Consider the following 16,574-nt stretch of genomic DNA (forward strand, 5'->3'; position numbering starts at 1 on the left):
ATGTATCTATATGTGTATATGTCTTTGTAAATATAAATACATATATTTGTACATGTATCTGTATAAAACAATATAAAGAATTTCTTTACATATTGTAAAAGTCTCAACAGGCTGACAGGAATTTACGCTGGTTTCAAATGAGTGCTGTAGAAGCTCTTCAGATTTATTGCATGTGCCAAAAATCTGAGTCCTACTTAAGAATCAGTTAATGACACAGAAGTCAAATGCGTCCCCTCAAACAAATTACACATAGATAAGTTCACATTGCATGGAAAAGAAAAGTAAACACCTCTTCTTAAGTTGCTTTCCCAAGGTAGTCTGAGAGATCATAGCTAGCCTGGTTGAGTGTGAATAATTTATCTTTTTATACTTAACATTATTTACTTGACCTATCTGAGTGACATTTTGTGAGGCTCTGTGTGTTTGTGCTGGTGTTGAGATCTGGCTATTTAGATAGGTAGCTTCTAGATCCCAATGGTCTCAATCCCAAGATTTACCAGAAAGGAAGCTACTGCATAAGACCTAAATCTGAATTTAGTGCTGAAAAATCAGAGGACTATACTACCCAATCTGTTGCAGTAGTCTGACTTATTTCTCAAGAAAGTGTGGGAAATTGCCTTCAGCTGAGATAAATCACTGAATGACGTGAAAAAAGCCCAGAAGGTATGAAATTTTTACTCTAATTATACCCAGTAGACAATCAGTCCCTCAAGGACTCTTGTAGGCTAGTTGAAATTAGAGCTCTCCACAGGCCTCAGGGTTCCATACTGGAATGAGATCTGCATTTGATGCATCAAATGGTTCTTGATGGCTACTGAAGGAAAGGAATGGAGAGTATAATTTTGTGGTCGATAATATACTCATCTGGTGCTATTCTTTGATTGATGATGATGTATGTCTAGTTCTTGTAAAAGTACTTCAAAATAAGTAAAGAAGTTTTCTTAAAAAAAAAAAATATATATATATATATATATGCACATTCTGCTTATAGCTGCACAGGGGAAATTCAGTGAATCTGCTAAATCTTTTTAAAAAATGATTTTGCATATGGACAAAATTTCTTTTTACTTTAAGGAGTAGATAGCATTATTTCATTAAAACAAGTGTCTTTCAAAAATCCTTTTATATTAGTTGCAAGCTTCAGTCTTGTTTTTTCAGTTTTTTATACATCCACTTCAGTGTTCCCGAGAGTTGCATTGTTTCTATTCACTTTATCCTGTTCTTGTACTTGCTTATTTTGACCTTTTTGCAGACTGTTTTATCTTCTGTTTATCTTCTGCGTAAAGGACATTCTTTCAGAGTCCTCTCAACATATGAAAAGTTTCTTTTATATGTAGATTTCTCTGAAAATTCCAGCTAGGACCATAAAATAGGCATTTCAAAGGAGCAAATGGGCATTTTACTTTTTCTCTGGAGATTTATTTTTCCAGGTATTGGGAGCAAAACCTGTGATGCAGCCTGATTTCCCAGACATCACGGAGGCTACCTACAGCTTTGGGTACTATTTGATGGGGAAAAAAAAGGGGATAAAACTGAGCACCTTCTCATTCAGTATCCACTTCTCAGTCAGTATCCACTTTAGAGAAAGTACTCACATGATATTTTGGACTTACGTCTTTTTGTCTTAAAGTTTTCCAACTGAGCAGTTGAACACATTCATGTCAACTCTCATAAAAAATAATAGGTTTAAGGTAATTTGGGCTATCAACCCGTTTATCAGTGTGCTTAGTCATTTCAGTTATTAAAATATAAGGTTTTGTCATACCATTGAGGCAAAAAAATAGGTTATGTTTTGTGGTGCTTTTGAGACATATAGTGAAATAAGCATTATGCACTGACCAATATGTTATCTAGTGCGTAAATCAATGAGTTTATTAGAGGGGAGGGAAGGGAAGGGAAGGGAAGGGGGGACAGGGAACGTACCTTACATGTATTTTAGTTTGCTTTCTGTTCTAACAGGGAATACTTAGGCTGTTCTCCTTGAAAGGAGGTTAGAAAAGGAAATATTTATATTTTTTAACCAGCATTTAGGAAGTGAATAAAAATCAAATTCTAATTCTTTGAAAATAAGATTTTTCAGTACATCTCATGTATTACCATTTGTCTCATATAAGTACTGGACTATCAGAGTTTGTATCAGCTTGAAATACTTTTAATTATGATTTAATTTTCTGCTGTATAATTTATTTAGATCTAAATCTTTATTAGCAACGAAGACATGTCTGGTCATGAGAAGAATTTCCTAACAACACTGATTTAAATCAGAGGTGCCAGAAGTTTTGCTGTAGGTCTTTGGGATGATTTATAAATCTTTTAGTAAAATTTTCAAGTATATTTTAAAAATGTAGTCTATAATTAGGATTCAGAAACTTTGTTGTAAATCAGACCATGAGGCACCAAAGCAACCAAATGTGGCTCACCTTACCATGTGTATATAGAGATTTTAAAAATAGATAGATTTTTATCCTATGTTAGTGGGGAAAAATGGGTGTAGTATTTTGACTTGGACCTTGCTAAGTAATGACAAACAGGCCCTTCATATAACTTTATTGAATCATTACAATGTTATTAGTAGTTGACCAATAATAATCACTCTGAATTGTGGGAATTATAAGGAAAGACAGTTTCAAAGAAGAAGCATCTGGACCATGTGTTTGTGATTTCTGAACTAGTAATTAGCAAGCATGGAATCATAGAATCGCTTGGGTTGAAAAGGACTTGAATGATCCTGGATGTCCAACCCCCTGCCGCAGGCAGGGTTGCCAGCCTCCAACTTTAATACTAGCCCCATCCAACCTGGGCTTGAAGACCTCCAGGGATGGGGCATCCACAACCTCTCTGGGCAGCCTGTGCAGCACCTCACCACTCTCTCTGTAAAGAACTTCCCTCTGACATCCAACCTAAATCTTCCCTCCTTCAACTTAAAACCGTTTCCTCTTGTGCTACTGTTATCTACCCTTTGAAAGAGTTGAGAGCAATAATTTTCAATAAAGGGAAGATTAGTGTGTTTTTTTTAATAATTTTTTTGGCTGGTTGTCAGGTGTTTTTTTTTTTCCCCAACGGTTCTGTATCATGGAATTTGACAAAATCATTTGATGATGAATGGGTGAAATGAGCAAGTAAAATATTTTACTGTTTCATTGTTGAAGGCAAAAGTCTTTCACCAGTAATTACTTTTTTCTGTTGATATGGAAATAAGCTTTCTGAAATATTCATGTTCGTAACTTGAACTTTCTTGTGTCTTTGAATTGGAAGTTTTTGATCACTTTTTAATGACAAATTTACACTAAAATTTGTTTTAATATAAAATAAATGTGGTTCTTAGACTTGAAAAATTGAGTTTGCTCTAGGTCTTATTAGGAAATAGAATAAGTACCCATTATATAATTCCGAACATAAATGAAAACCGTGATCCTTAATGCTAAGCCTAAAGAAAACAAAAAAGCTTCTTTTCAAAACCTACTTTCTCAAAACCTACCTCGTAATAAAGTGAGTGGCTGAAATGGGATGCTTATCAGTTTGCAACAATGTTGAGCTGTGTCATGGTTTAGCTTTATTGCGGTTGCTGATCAGAGATGATTTTCAGTGTTCTAAACTGAGCAATTATCTAATATGATCAGACTGAATGTCACCATAAACACTTTTCTTTTTTTTCTTTTCTTTTTTTTTTTTTTTAATCTGTAAGATTTATTATGGTTTGAACCTTCAGTAAATGAAATATATGGAATCTGCTTACTTTTTACTTGGACATAACATTGTTAATGCCACAAATTCAAGTAACCTGTAGTTTTACCATTCAGTTCCTATGAAGTACAAAATAGAATTTACATTCTTGATAGAAAGTAGAGAAATGTCTCTTTTATATGTAATTCAATTAGATGTATCATTTTAATCCATTTCAAAAATTCGTTTTTTGATTTTGTTTTTGCCAAAATTAAATCATAGTCCTATTAAAAATAAATACGAAAAAGAGAAAATATGAACAAATAAGAAAATGGGGGAAAAACAACTATTTTTCCTTTTGTTAATACATATGCAATAGAAATAGGTGGAAAATAATATATGATAATATCCTGTATTCTACAGATTTTAAAAGACTTGTTATTTGGAAGGAGCTGAAAATTTTGCATATGGTGCTCAAGTGTAATAAAATTATTGTAGATTGTTGCAATAGAAGTTTTATAGTGACATGCATGATCACAGCTGTAGTCCTAACCAGGCATTTTTTCAATGAAGACTAATAGGAAAACTAAATAATGTGGTAATGTTTTCTTTAAAATAAATGAAAGAGAACAACATAGCATTTTTCACAGTTTTAAAATGCATATGCTATAAGTATACAGAAAACCTCATGTGTATGTAAATGTATGCTAATGTTAGCTTCTAGGATTTTTTTCTCCTATGACAACATTGTAAAGGAGAAAATAAATCAGATTATTATTATTATTATTATTTTTTTTTTTTTTGAGAGAGAGAGAGAGAGCATAGTATTGGAGATTTAATGGAAAAAGATGTCTTTATACTAGTGTTAAAATTTTCTCCTTCTTTCCAGCTCTGTTTCTTTTCCTATTCTCTCCATTTGAGTCTTATCTCGATCAGTGGTAAAATCCATTTCAGCGTAACATGAAATGTATTTTAAGAACATAAAATTATAAAAAGTGAGTTACCAAAATATTTTCAAAAAAATTTATAAGGGCACAGGAAGATCAGATTCCTTTGTTTTAAAAGGTATAAATGAACATTTATTGTATTATTTTTTTCTTTCTTTCTAGCACTTCGGAAGCCGGTGGGCAGCCATCTGCAGATGGACAGAAGATCGATGGGTCCTTTTGCAAGATATTCTTAGAAAATGGCAGCACTTTGCAGAAGAGCAGGTGAGTATTGTTAGTAGTTACAAACTGAAATGTTCTTCCTGAAACTGTACTAGGAACGGCCCAACTGGGGCTGTTTCATCTTGCTCTCTCCAATTTTCTTTCAGTGCCTTTTTGATGCGTGGCTTACTGAGAAAGAAGATGCACTTAGCAAAATCCAGACAAGCGACTTTAAAGATGAAAATGAGATGCTGACTAGTCTACGCAAATTAGCTGTATGTATTTTTTTAATTGACCTATATTGTGCTCAGTTTTTCCATCCATGAATCAGTGTGTGAGTGGTTTTATCCTCTCTTAGACAATATGATTTAATGGAATATGTATTTCTTTTTCTGAGAATGGATGTTATCTTCTGTGTGAGTAATTAATTGGTCCATGGTATTGCTGATAAGGTACTCGGTAAGGACAGATACGCTTCTAGGTTGTCTCTTTGGTCAAAAGTTTGTGGATTGAATTAGTATTATCTTTTAACCATCCCTGTGTTACAGGAATCTACTTACATATGTAAAATATACTCTTTTCACCACATATTCTACCTCATTCTTCAGAAAATACTCTAGAATTCATCATCTTTATGGAAAGAATGTCATTCAGATTGGCTTAGAAGTATGCCTTTCTGTAAAGATGTGATACTTGGCACATCCTAGGCTTGGAAATGGTTCTATAGCAATAGGACATTTGAAAAGAAAGTAAATTGTTAGGCATTCTTTTATGCAAAATAACAGTTTTTTATGCATGCAGTAGATAGCAAACATTCATGTCTATGCTTTTGTTAAAGTGGGTAGATTATTACTGTAACTAGGAACTAAAGTCTTCTCTTTGAACAGTTTTTATTACTTATTTTGTCAAATAAAAAATGACTAGTTTGGTACCTTCCAGAATTTGCTGGAAATATACCAAAAAGTAAATTTGTGTCCAGACAAGAGCAACAAAGCTGGTAATGGTCTAGAGAACAAGTCTTATGAGGAGTAGCTGAGGTAACTAAGGTTATTTTGCCTTGAGAAAAGGAAGCTCAAGGACGACCTTACTGCTCTCTACAATTACCTCGAAGGAGTTTGTAGTGAAGCGAAGGTCATTTTTTTTCGCGTGTCCTGCACTTAAGTTTTGAAGCCTCTATAAAATAAAGGCAGTGGTGCTACTCTTTTTCATAAAACATGCTGAAATCTACTGAAAAGATATGTGAAGAGTTAATTCAATAAATGAATTCTATTAATTCAATTAACGTATGTTTAGATTTTCACTTGATTCACTTAATGCAAATTTTTTCTTAGAAGAAATAAATAAGACACTTTGTTGACACTAATTCTTACTAGAATAAATCTCTCAGAAACCAAACAGTTATTTTAGAACAGCTGTTGCTCATTAGAATATTACATTGATTAAAGAATGCTTTTGGCAATGTTTTAAAAAAGCGAAACAATAACTACAGTAAAAATTTGAAAATAAACTTATGAAAGTGCAATATTCAGAGATAAAGAAATTGCTTCTGAACATTTATAATGTTCAGATACTGGAGTTTACAATATGCACTTGATAGAAGTTATGACTGAATTATTTGATAATTAATTTTAAAAAATCAAACAGTCTTGTTTATTCTCTTGCCGACAGTTAAATGACAAATGTTGTTAGCTCAAGGTCTCTTCCTGTACTGGAAAAAATAAAAACTAAAATGTATTCATTGGTATAAAACACTGACAAGTTTCAGTAAGAAAATGTGAAAACAGAATCCTCCAGTATGGTTGTACAGGTTATTTGAAACTATCGCAAGAGACTATTAGGTGGTAGTGATCAGTAGGATTGCCTTCCGGTTGAATGCTGACTCAAAGAGGTTGTACACTGGAGTTTCCAGGTTCTCAGCTGGTTGGCTGTGTCATCTGCACACTTAATAGAGCTCCCAGGACTCTCCAGACTTCTGGACTCCTCAGGAGATACGACTGCTGCATAACCAGGGCTTGTCAAGATCTCAGGAAGATGCAGAATATATGGTTCTCCAGTCCTGACAGAACTAAGCTATTTTTGTAGAGTCATAGAATTAGCATGTTTGGAAAAGACCTCTGAGATGATCCTATCATTTTCCTTCAGTGCTTTCATTTTTTTCATCATACTTAGGGATTAAATGTTTTTCTAGAAATCTTTTTTTTTTTTTTTTTTTTTTTTCCCCTCCCTGTTTTTAATATGCTTTGTATGGAAAATACCACAAAACTTTTAAGAACCTTTGTTTGAAATGTTGATATAGTTGTTAATATTCATGCAGTTTAAAGGTTATAAAGCCACACAGCTGTTAGTTCTTTTGATTTATATCACTACCTGAAGCAAGCTTTTGTGTCTGGAGTTGCTCCACCTGTCATTTTATATTGCTTTATGAAGTGCAATCTGTCCATTCCTCTATGTCAGCTTCACCAGCAGTTTTTACAGTACAAAAGCGCAGAGGTATTGGAGTTTGTGAAAAGCATTCTTGCCCATTTTCCCTTCTTTACCAAAGGAAGCCAATGGATGTAATCTTGTTGGATTTCATTAAAGCTTTCAGTACTGTTTTTTACAGTATCCATTTGAACTAAATGTCCAGCTAGTTAAATACATGGGTAAACAATTGGGCTCAAAGGATTATAGAAAATGGGGTTACATCAGATTGGCGGCCAGTGACTGGTAGGGTTCCCTAGGACTATGTTTTAGGGCCAGTTATTTTTAATGTTTTTGTCAGTGTTGAATATAAGATTTTGAGGTATACTTAGAAAAGTTTGCAGATGTTACTACACTGGGCAGAGCTGTTGATACCCTTGAGCATAGAGAGGCCTTGCAGTGAGATCCTGACAAATGGAGGGCTGGGCAATCACCAAAAGCATGAAGTTTAACACAAGCAAGTCACAAATTTTTATCTTGGGATGGGGCAACCCTGGCTGCATGCATTGAGTGGGGGATGAGAGGCTGAAGAGCTGGCCCACAGAAAGGTACATGGGGGGTGTGACTGATGGCAAATTGAACCTGAGATAGCAGTGTGCCCAGACAGCTAAAATGGCCAACTGTATCCTGGAATGTATAAAAATCAACATTGCCAAACAGTCAAGGAAAGGGGTTGCCCCTCCCTGCTCTATACTGTTGCAGCCTCACCTCCAGCACTGGGTGCAGTTTTGGGCGTCTCAATATAAGAAGAAAATAAAACTACTATTGGAGATCCTCCAGTGAGGGGTCCAAAAATGGTGACGCATACAGAGAGCGAGACATATGAGAAGTAGATGAGGTCTCTAGGTGTGTTCAGCCCAGAGCAGAGTAGGCTGAGGGTAGCCTTCATGGTCGCTGCAGCTCCTCACAGAGAAAGGGACAGAAGGAATGGCATGGATCTGCGTCAGGGGAGGAGCAGCTGGGGGTGTGGGCTGTGGGCCCAGTACCAAACTCCTGGAGTTCAAGAAGTGTCTGACAGTGCTCTCAGACACAGAGTTAGAATTTTGGGTGGTGCTTTGTGCTGCCTAGAATTGAACTTAACGATCCTTCTGGGTCTCTTCCAACTAGGGCAATTGTATGATTCTGTAGGGTACCTTCTAGGTGCTCCTTTCTTTCTAAGGTGTTTTTTGTTTGTTTGTTTGTTTTGCTTCTGTCTGAATTACTTGTCTTCCTGCTGTTGCTTTGTTTAACAGATCCTAAAAGGAGATATAGAAATGAAAAGACAAATGATGAGTAAGCTGAAGTCACTCAGCAAAGACCTCCATGTAGCTGTGAAAAATAAAGCAGTCGCTCAGAAGCTGGAAAGCCGACTTGAAAACTTTGCCCAGCGCTGGGATAGCCTTGTGCAGAAGTTGGAGAGCAATTCTAAGCAGGTTCGTCAAACTGTTTTGTCAGTTGTTGACACTCAAATCCTGTGCCAGTCAGATGCTTGCTGTAGTTTTGGTGCTGTTTGTTACTTTTTTATTTTTTCTTTTGTGATTACTTAAGACACAATTTTTAGGATAGCATGATACAACTGCAATATAACCCCAGAATGTTAGGTATCTCTTTAATTTTTTGTCTATCTTCACTATGTTGATTACTCAGGTTCTTAACTGTGCTTTCAGGGATGGTGGAATCCAAAATGGAAATATTCGGTTAGTTTATTTTTAATCTGTAATAGTTGGTCACTTCAAATGTGCTGTTTTTATGGCTGTCTGTGGAATAACAGTCTGAAATTAGTGTTAAAAACTGTTCACTAGCTAAACAACAACTATTTTTATTTATTTTCAGCAGTGCTTTTATGGTTACATTTTTAATTTTGCTTATATTTAACTCTTTCCTATATTAAAAGGCCATAGAAAGAGAAGCTTGAAAAAATAAAGAGAACTGTCCTTTTGGCACAAGTGCCTGAGGGAAAAATAAGCTGCCATTTGTTACTATTCCATCCTGCTCCTTTCTGTTTACCATAATATTAAAAAATAAAATGTGGCTTAAAATTTCTCATTTTTTTAACTGGATAACAAAACTAAGTGCTCTGGTATAATATTCAAAAATGTATCCATTCATCTTTCCTAGCCATTTGTCAACATCTCTCTCTTGTTTGATTCAAAACCATATCTGATCACTTTTTCTTCCACTTTCTTATATTATGTTATTTTTGTATGACAGTTATTTGAGTAGTAATAGAAGTAAAAAGCAGTTTGTTCTTTAGAGCATTTGTAACAGTTGATTTAACTCACGAATATTTACAATAAGGAACATGTAGTTTTACACAAAAGAAAATCCAGAATTTTGAATTTGGGACAGCTTGGGTCATGTGATTTCAAGAAGTTAGTACTTCTTCATGGATGCCTACAACTGTCATGTCTCATAAAAGGGGCAAATACTGTAGAACAGTATTAATTGCAGCCTGCATGATACTTATGTTATTCAGGTACGTGTTCTTGCATATGTAAAAAGGAGCTCAGTAGCTTCTTTTAAATAACAATATTATTCAAGCTTCAAAATGTTTTCTTATTCTCATATATTTGTAAAATATTGCTAGTAATCAACTCTTTAACCTCTCTGATTTTGACAGTGTCATAACTTTTCTCATTTACTATTATTTCATAATACTAGAATAAGTCATAACAACAGGAATTATAGGCATGTTAAAGTTTTATTAAATAAACTATGTGTGCTAGAACTGAGTAAGCTGCCTACCAAAGTGAGAGAAGTAGAAATTGCATAAAACACATGCAATGAATACAGGGAAAAAGGAACCATGAAGAGGCTGCTTAATCTATTACAAGTTGTCCATGTCCTATAAATTGTTCTTTGAGAATCAGTGTTCTGGATAATACAGACATTACATTGATGTACTTCTATAAATAATGTCTGCATTCATATTTTGTCACTTAATTTCTTTTTCAAAACTATATTAATAGCATAGATGTCTTAAAATATTTGTCTTCATTGTAAGACCAATATTTAAAACATGTATTCATAATGTTATGTGAGTTCCACACTTTCCATGAAAACATTTAAAGTCAGTTTGAAAGTTTAATTGGAAGGTAGCTTAAATCCAGCTTTTGTATACTCATCTACACTCCCTGAAGGATGCATATCTTCATTTATTTTGACACGTTTGTGTTAATAGGCTAAAAAACATTTCAATTAATACTCTACATCCTCCTGAAGAGATTGTAGAGTACTATCTAGTAGGTATATAATAAAGGCTGCTGGTGTCTTATATCCATAAAATTTCTATAACCTGCAGTGACGATGGGTTGGGAAAAAATAAACACAGCTTTTGAAAACAGTCCAAAATATTAAAACGTTTAGATTATTAATTAGTCCTAAAAGCAAGTAAGTTCAATTTTGAAAATGGAACCAAGATGACAAAACAAAACCAGTCTTCTTGTGAAGTCCTGAGGCTGTACATCCATAAATCATAATGGAGCACAGGTGGGAGACTATTTGGGTTTCCAAAACAGTGTAACAGTGTTATCATAATGCCACACTTCTCTGAGGAGAAGCAACTTTGCTTGGCAGAGAGCTGGTATGCTGATGTGGGCATATTGCTTCAAATTCTGGAGATATTTGATATTCATTGCTAACTCTAAAGCGCTGTTACACAATTGAGGTATATCCTTGCATTTACCTCTGCACTATGAAATAATAATAATGTACTTATTGCCATGTGTTTCTACCGAGGCAGGGCAGATATTGTTGGCGTGCTCTATTTGTTATGGAGCTTATTTACATGTACAGGCAGGAAGAAAATGCCTCTAGAACATCTACTTATTTCATCTAATTGTGAACTGGAGAGGAGAGAAGATGGTAACAGTTAATATATAATTTTTCTCCAAAATCATCAGAAAATGCAGATTTTATTCTTTCAACATGGGTACAGACTTCAAAATTAACTTTTTTGTTTCATTAATGATTCTCATAGTACCTTCTTAACTGTATTTTTTTATCATATTTCCTCTCTCTCTCTTACTAAAGTGTCACTAAATGATTAACTGGCTAGCAAAATAAGAAATTATATGGATATCTCAGCCTTAGATCAAAGCTGATTGTCTAATTATACGTGGAACAGTTATAAATCCCAAAAGAAATGTGCATAAAGTAAAATGCAAGTCTTCCTACGTTTAGGTAATTCATTGCTGTGAATTTGAAGCATCCAGTCTGAACTCATGGCTGAAGCTGCTTCTGCGATGGATGGCATAGATGAGAGAGACTGGCACCCCTCAAAAGCAGTTTATTTTCATCATGAAAGTGCCTGTTTTTTTTTTCATTGAACACACACTGGAAACAAGGACAAGGACAACTTTTATAGAGTAGATGTATAACTTTAAGAAACTCTAAACTCCCCTTTAGTGAGCTCATTATGCTTCACTACATTGTACTGAAAATCTTCCCGAAGTAAAGAAAATGCCATTCTTCATCTGAGCTTCCTTACTTGCATACATACATTTTATCAAAGAACTCATGACAGCTCCAAAAGCGAGTGTTAAGGAAAATTATGACTATATCAAGACTCAGGACATTTTCAAAGGCAGCAATAAATGATGTCATTAAAGGTAGGCTGCCATATAAAAGAGAAATAAAACATCATAAAACTACTCAACTACTACACACATGTTGTATATACCTTTATCTGCAGAAGATGAAAAGGAAGATTGAAATGTGTCCATTCCCAAAAAAAAAAAAAAAAAAAAAAAGATGACTTTTAACATGTTTCTAAGATGAGCTTACTGATGTGAAACTGAAGGCAAGCATTGTATTTTGGAAGCCTTTTAAAGTGCAGCTTTGTGAGTCACCTTAGCACTTCCAGTATGATTTTCTAGTGGGTTAACGGCCCAGTCTGTATCACTCCTTCTCAGATTCATATATGCCTGTCACAAACTTAAAGAGACAAGGAAACTGTACTGTCATTATTTGGATTGTCCTTGAATTATACGTGAAACAAACCATTTCAGTGCTAATTTCTTATATTTTTAAGGATTTTCCTTTACCCTCTAGTATGTGCATTTTTAAAATGTGTACCATTTTGCTGAACTTCACCTTGCAATGTAGTGTTCAGTACCTTCTAGCTTTCCCCCTTCTCTGTAATTAGAATGATTATGAACATCAAATTCATCTCTGCAATTTCATTTTGAAATATATAGTATTTAACCTCTACTCCTATTGATTAAGCATGAAAAGTACTTCCTTACTGTTTTGACATGTAAATCATTACTCCCAACAGCATCGTGACTTGACTGCTCTGAGCATATGGTAATTACACTGCCTGCTTTTGAAGCACAGTTCCAAATCACCAGCTGGAACTGCTGCTACTGTGTAATTGGTAGGGTGCTGCAGATGATTCCTACAGTACCCTAGGTGTGATTTATTCTGTTTTACACTTGCTTCAGTGTAGACTGTACCCTGATATTGACTGGCAAATGGAACATGGCAGGATGTGACCTCAAGTGTCAGAAACATCCTATCATCGACTTTTAGATAAAACTGAGTGCAAAAAGAATACAGTGAGAAGAGGAAAAGGAGGCTGAAGTCAGAGCTGCATATACAAAGCAAAGAAGGATTTGGAGTGCTCTTAGCTGCAGAGACAACCAAGGAACAGATGTTATCCTGACATTGCACAGAACCCTAGATCTCAGAAACTTTAACATGCTCTTTCTTTCTGTCCCGAAATAAAATTAATTTTAAAAATGTTGCAAAGAATGCTGTATTAAATCTTAATAAAACTAAGCTGAAGTGTTTCCTTATACTGGAGATTTCTGTAGTTGAAAATATCAGTCAGCACATCTTGCTGAGAGAATGAAATCAAGGATATTAATAGATAATATTGTAGTGATAAAAAGTGGCGTTTTTTCCCCATAATTTATGTAGTTCATATGTTAACTAAGTTGTCACAGTTCACAAACAGCTTACTACAATTGATATGATTAATCCCAGGATTTTAGAAAACATCCGCTTTGAATCTTGATTTTGTAGTGTTCTGACTTGTTCAGATTTTTCTCTGAAGTTCAGACTGCTGCACTTTATATAGAGAAAAGCACAGCACTGAGTTGGCTGCTTTAAATGAGATTGCCAAAATTACAGTAATGTGGACTTTCCTATCTGTCATTTTCACTGGCAGACTGGACAAAGATCAGCAAGACTTCTTTATTCAGCATGCTGCATGAAATATTCAGCAAAGCAAGCAGTCTTTTTTTTTTTTTTTCTTCCAGTTTTTTGTTAAATTTACTGGTGTTGCCTGCTGAAAAGAAACCTAGTTGCTAACAGCGCGCCTCATTCCTCATCATTCTAATTTTTCAGTATGCGCAGGAAGTGGGAAATGAGCTGCAGTTAAATATCTAGTATGCATCTTCAGTGTTTTTTAGAAGTACTGATGTCGCAAGTAAAGTTTACTCAGTACTGTCACTAGTTTCTGATACAAGAACTAATAGATTATTTACGTATGTTGTACTGTGAAATTTTAGATACTAATGTTCTTGTCTCTCTATTGGAAGACCTTTGTAATTATTGCATGCTAGCAATAAAATAAGAAGCACTGCTTGTCTGGTACGCAGCTTTGCCTGCACCTGATGTAAAAGTCTTCCTTTTATTTTCCATTTCACTGCCCTGAACCGTTTTCAGGTGTCACTGGAACTGTGAATCATAGAATGACCAAGGTTGGAAAAGACCTACAAGATCATCCTGACAGATATGAGCAGACAGTACTGTTTATCATCCCACTCCTTTTTTTTTTTTTTTTTTAATGCAACTGGACTTTTTAGGCGTTAGTTTTCATTTTTCCCTGCAAAGTATAAAATGCATTTTATTGGTGTAAATGCATGATGTTATACATGTTACATATTTGAGTTTTGCTGTCTCTTACTACTTCTTCCTTTTAGTTTTTAGTTATAAAATGAAATGGAAGTAAATTTATTTGTCTTCTAGTGCATGTTTTCTAATTTAAGATTTCATGACAGAAAGCTAACTGCCTTTTTGTGCAAGTAGGTTGTGGTGAACTATGTTCTCGTTTAAAGATTATTATAAAGGGTAAAAATAGCAACTAGTAATTTAGTGACATCATAATGCTTTATGAGTCCTCAGGAATAAATCTTCAGAATGGCAGCAGAATAACAGCAGTGGTAATATTTCACACATTTTCTTTATTCAATTTCTTTATAAAATTGACTTTTTTGTTCTCATTTATTTATTTTCTTCATTCACCATTTTATAAGAGCAAGCCATAAGTTCACTGTGTTTGAGATTCAGTCTGATTTTGGTATTGACTTCTGTGGTTATCTTAATCACATAGTATGAGACAAATAAAACAGTTTGATTTGAGTTCAATATAATGTTATTTTTTTCTGAAGGTCAGCCGATGATTAGACAGGAGCAGTTTCTCATTATTTTTCTATTGCTATTCCAAACGATCTTTACTGAAATCTTTCAAACAATGTTTGACCTCTGCTTTAATACTTCTCACAGGTTTCGCAGGCTGTCACTTCCACTCAGACATCACTAACACAGACTACTGTAATGGAAACTGTCACTATGGTGACCACAAGGGAACAAATCCTGGTTAAGCATGCTAAAGAGGAGCTCCCACCACCACCTCCTCACAAAAAGAGGCAACTCCTTGTGGATTCGGAAATTAGGAAGAGGTGAGAATCATTTAGACATGGAGAGAGAATAATAATGAAGTTGCATGAGAATGCCAAATTAGTCATCTGACTGCAATATTTCTGTGCAGAATTTCTTGAAATTAAAATGCTATTTCTGTACTCAAATGCCAACTCACTGTTACCTTTCCTTACTTAGGATAAATTATAGTGTTTTTTTGTGCTATCCCAACTATTTTGTAGTATAGAATGTTAATCATTATGTCAATGTCATTATGATAGTAACTGCACTCAGTAGGTATATTTTGCATAGGGCATGTGCGACTTGGAGAAAAGAAAGTTTTCAGCTTTTTAAATTCTTTAAAATTTAAAGAATTTACGTTTTTAGTAGTTGGACTGCAAGTAGTGCTTCATTTCCAAAGTTCAAGTTTTATTCTTTTCAGTTATCTAGAGGCAGGGTTACTATTTGGTGAAATGTGCAGTACTGTGATTTTCAGTGTTTTTTCTGTGTAACTCATACAAGTTATAGTGGACTTTTGGAATAATACTGAACACTTGTTAAAGTCACAAGAAAGACTTCAAATAGTAAAATTGTCTCAAGCACTGAACTTAAGAATATGATGGTAGAAGCAAGACTTAAAACTCTAATTTTAGTGGTAGTTTTAGAAATATGTGTTTGTGTGTGTGTGTATGTATATATGTACATATTCAGATTAATATATGAATTCCAAGCTAGCAGACATAAGGACTGAGAGGAATCTGAAACTACAGTCAATATCTTATTCTCATAGAAAATGTCTTTTTAGTTCAGTGTGTCTTCAATTATAGCAGCAAGTTATTTTCTTGTCAAATAGTCCTTAACAGTGTTAAAATTACAACTACATATATTATTAAGAGGAATAGGGTTCAATCAGTATGAAGAAATCTTTGTTGTTGTTGTTTTAATTGAAGGAGTATTTCATTGGGTGGGGGGGAAACTCACATAAATTCTTAGAGGCATTTTTCTTTATACAGACATCTGACATGTAATTTATCATACTCCTTTTTGCTCATTCTAAAAGTAAGGTTTCTAGTAAACCCCATTATTTAAGAAAGCCAAACATCTGATGTAAAAAGAGTGACTCGCCATTTTCTTTTTAAATTGGAAAACTATTTCTTTTGAGTTGTCTTTGACTTCATTGCTTATAAAAAGTCTCTAAACTAAACAAGTAAATTTCAAATGGCTAAATCTGGATGAACTGAATATTATCTTCAAAGTCTCAATTTGAAAATATTTTGAATCTGCATAGTTTCTTCTGGGAGGAAGGTGGTTTGGGGCTTTTTTTGATGAGGGTGAATGATACTTCCACATTTTCTCACCTTCATTCCTCAGTACTTCTCTAGCTGTAGGCATCAGTCTGCGTTGCTACAGTCTGGAAAAAAAAAAAAAAAAAATTGTGCTCCAGATTTGATTTCTGCATTTTGTGAATTTAAGAAAGATTTCTCAAAGATGCACTGAAGTGCTAGGTGCTTAGTTTCCAGGTAGAAGATTAGTTTAGCAGCTCTGTGAATACTTCAAAGGATTCTACAGCTGCTTAGTTGAGGAAAAAAATGGCAATTTTTAAATTATTATGAAGTTTTATTTTCTAACTGGTTTGAAAGAATTAAAGTGTACGAGTCTCGTTTACTCTGAAGAATT

General features: G+C 34.4%; 1 protein-coding gene across 12 annotated transcripts in view; it reads left to right on the forward strand.

Annotated features, from left to right (window-relative positions):
• Positions 1-16,574, forward strand: part of DMD (dystrophin) — a 979,751-nt gene that overhangs the window by 289,049 nt on the left and 674,128 nt on the right. For all 12 annotated transcript variants that reach the window (XM_042811110.1, XM_042811098.1, XM_042811099.1 and 9 more), the window contains 4 exons: positions 4,773-4,874; positions 4,979-5,086; positions 8,504-8,683; positions 14,763-14,938. In XM_042811110.1, coding sequence (XP_042667044.1) covers positions 4,773-4,874; positions 4,979-5,086; positions 8,504-8,683; positions 14,763-14,938 — 566 coding nt within the window. The remainder of the gene's footprint in view (positions 1-4,772; positions 4,875-4,978; positions 5,087-8,503; positions 8,684-14,762; positions 14,939-16,574) is intronic.

The sequence above is a fragment of the Centrocercus urophasianus genome, unplaced genomic scaffold, assembly GCF_019232065.1.
Source record: "Centrocercus urophasianus isolate 14NV4802_14NV808 unplaced genomic scaffold, USGS_Curo_1.0 seq_12, whole genome shotgun sequence".
Taxonomy (NCBI): Eukaryota; Metazoa; Chordata; class Aves; order Galliformes; family Phasianidae; genus Centrocercus; species Centrocercus urophasianus.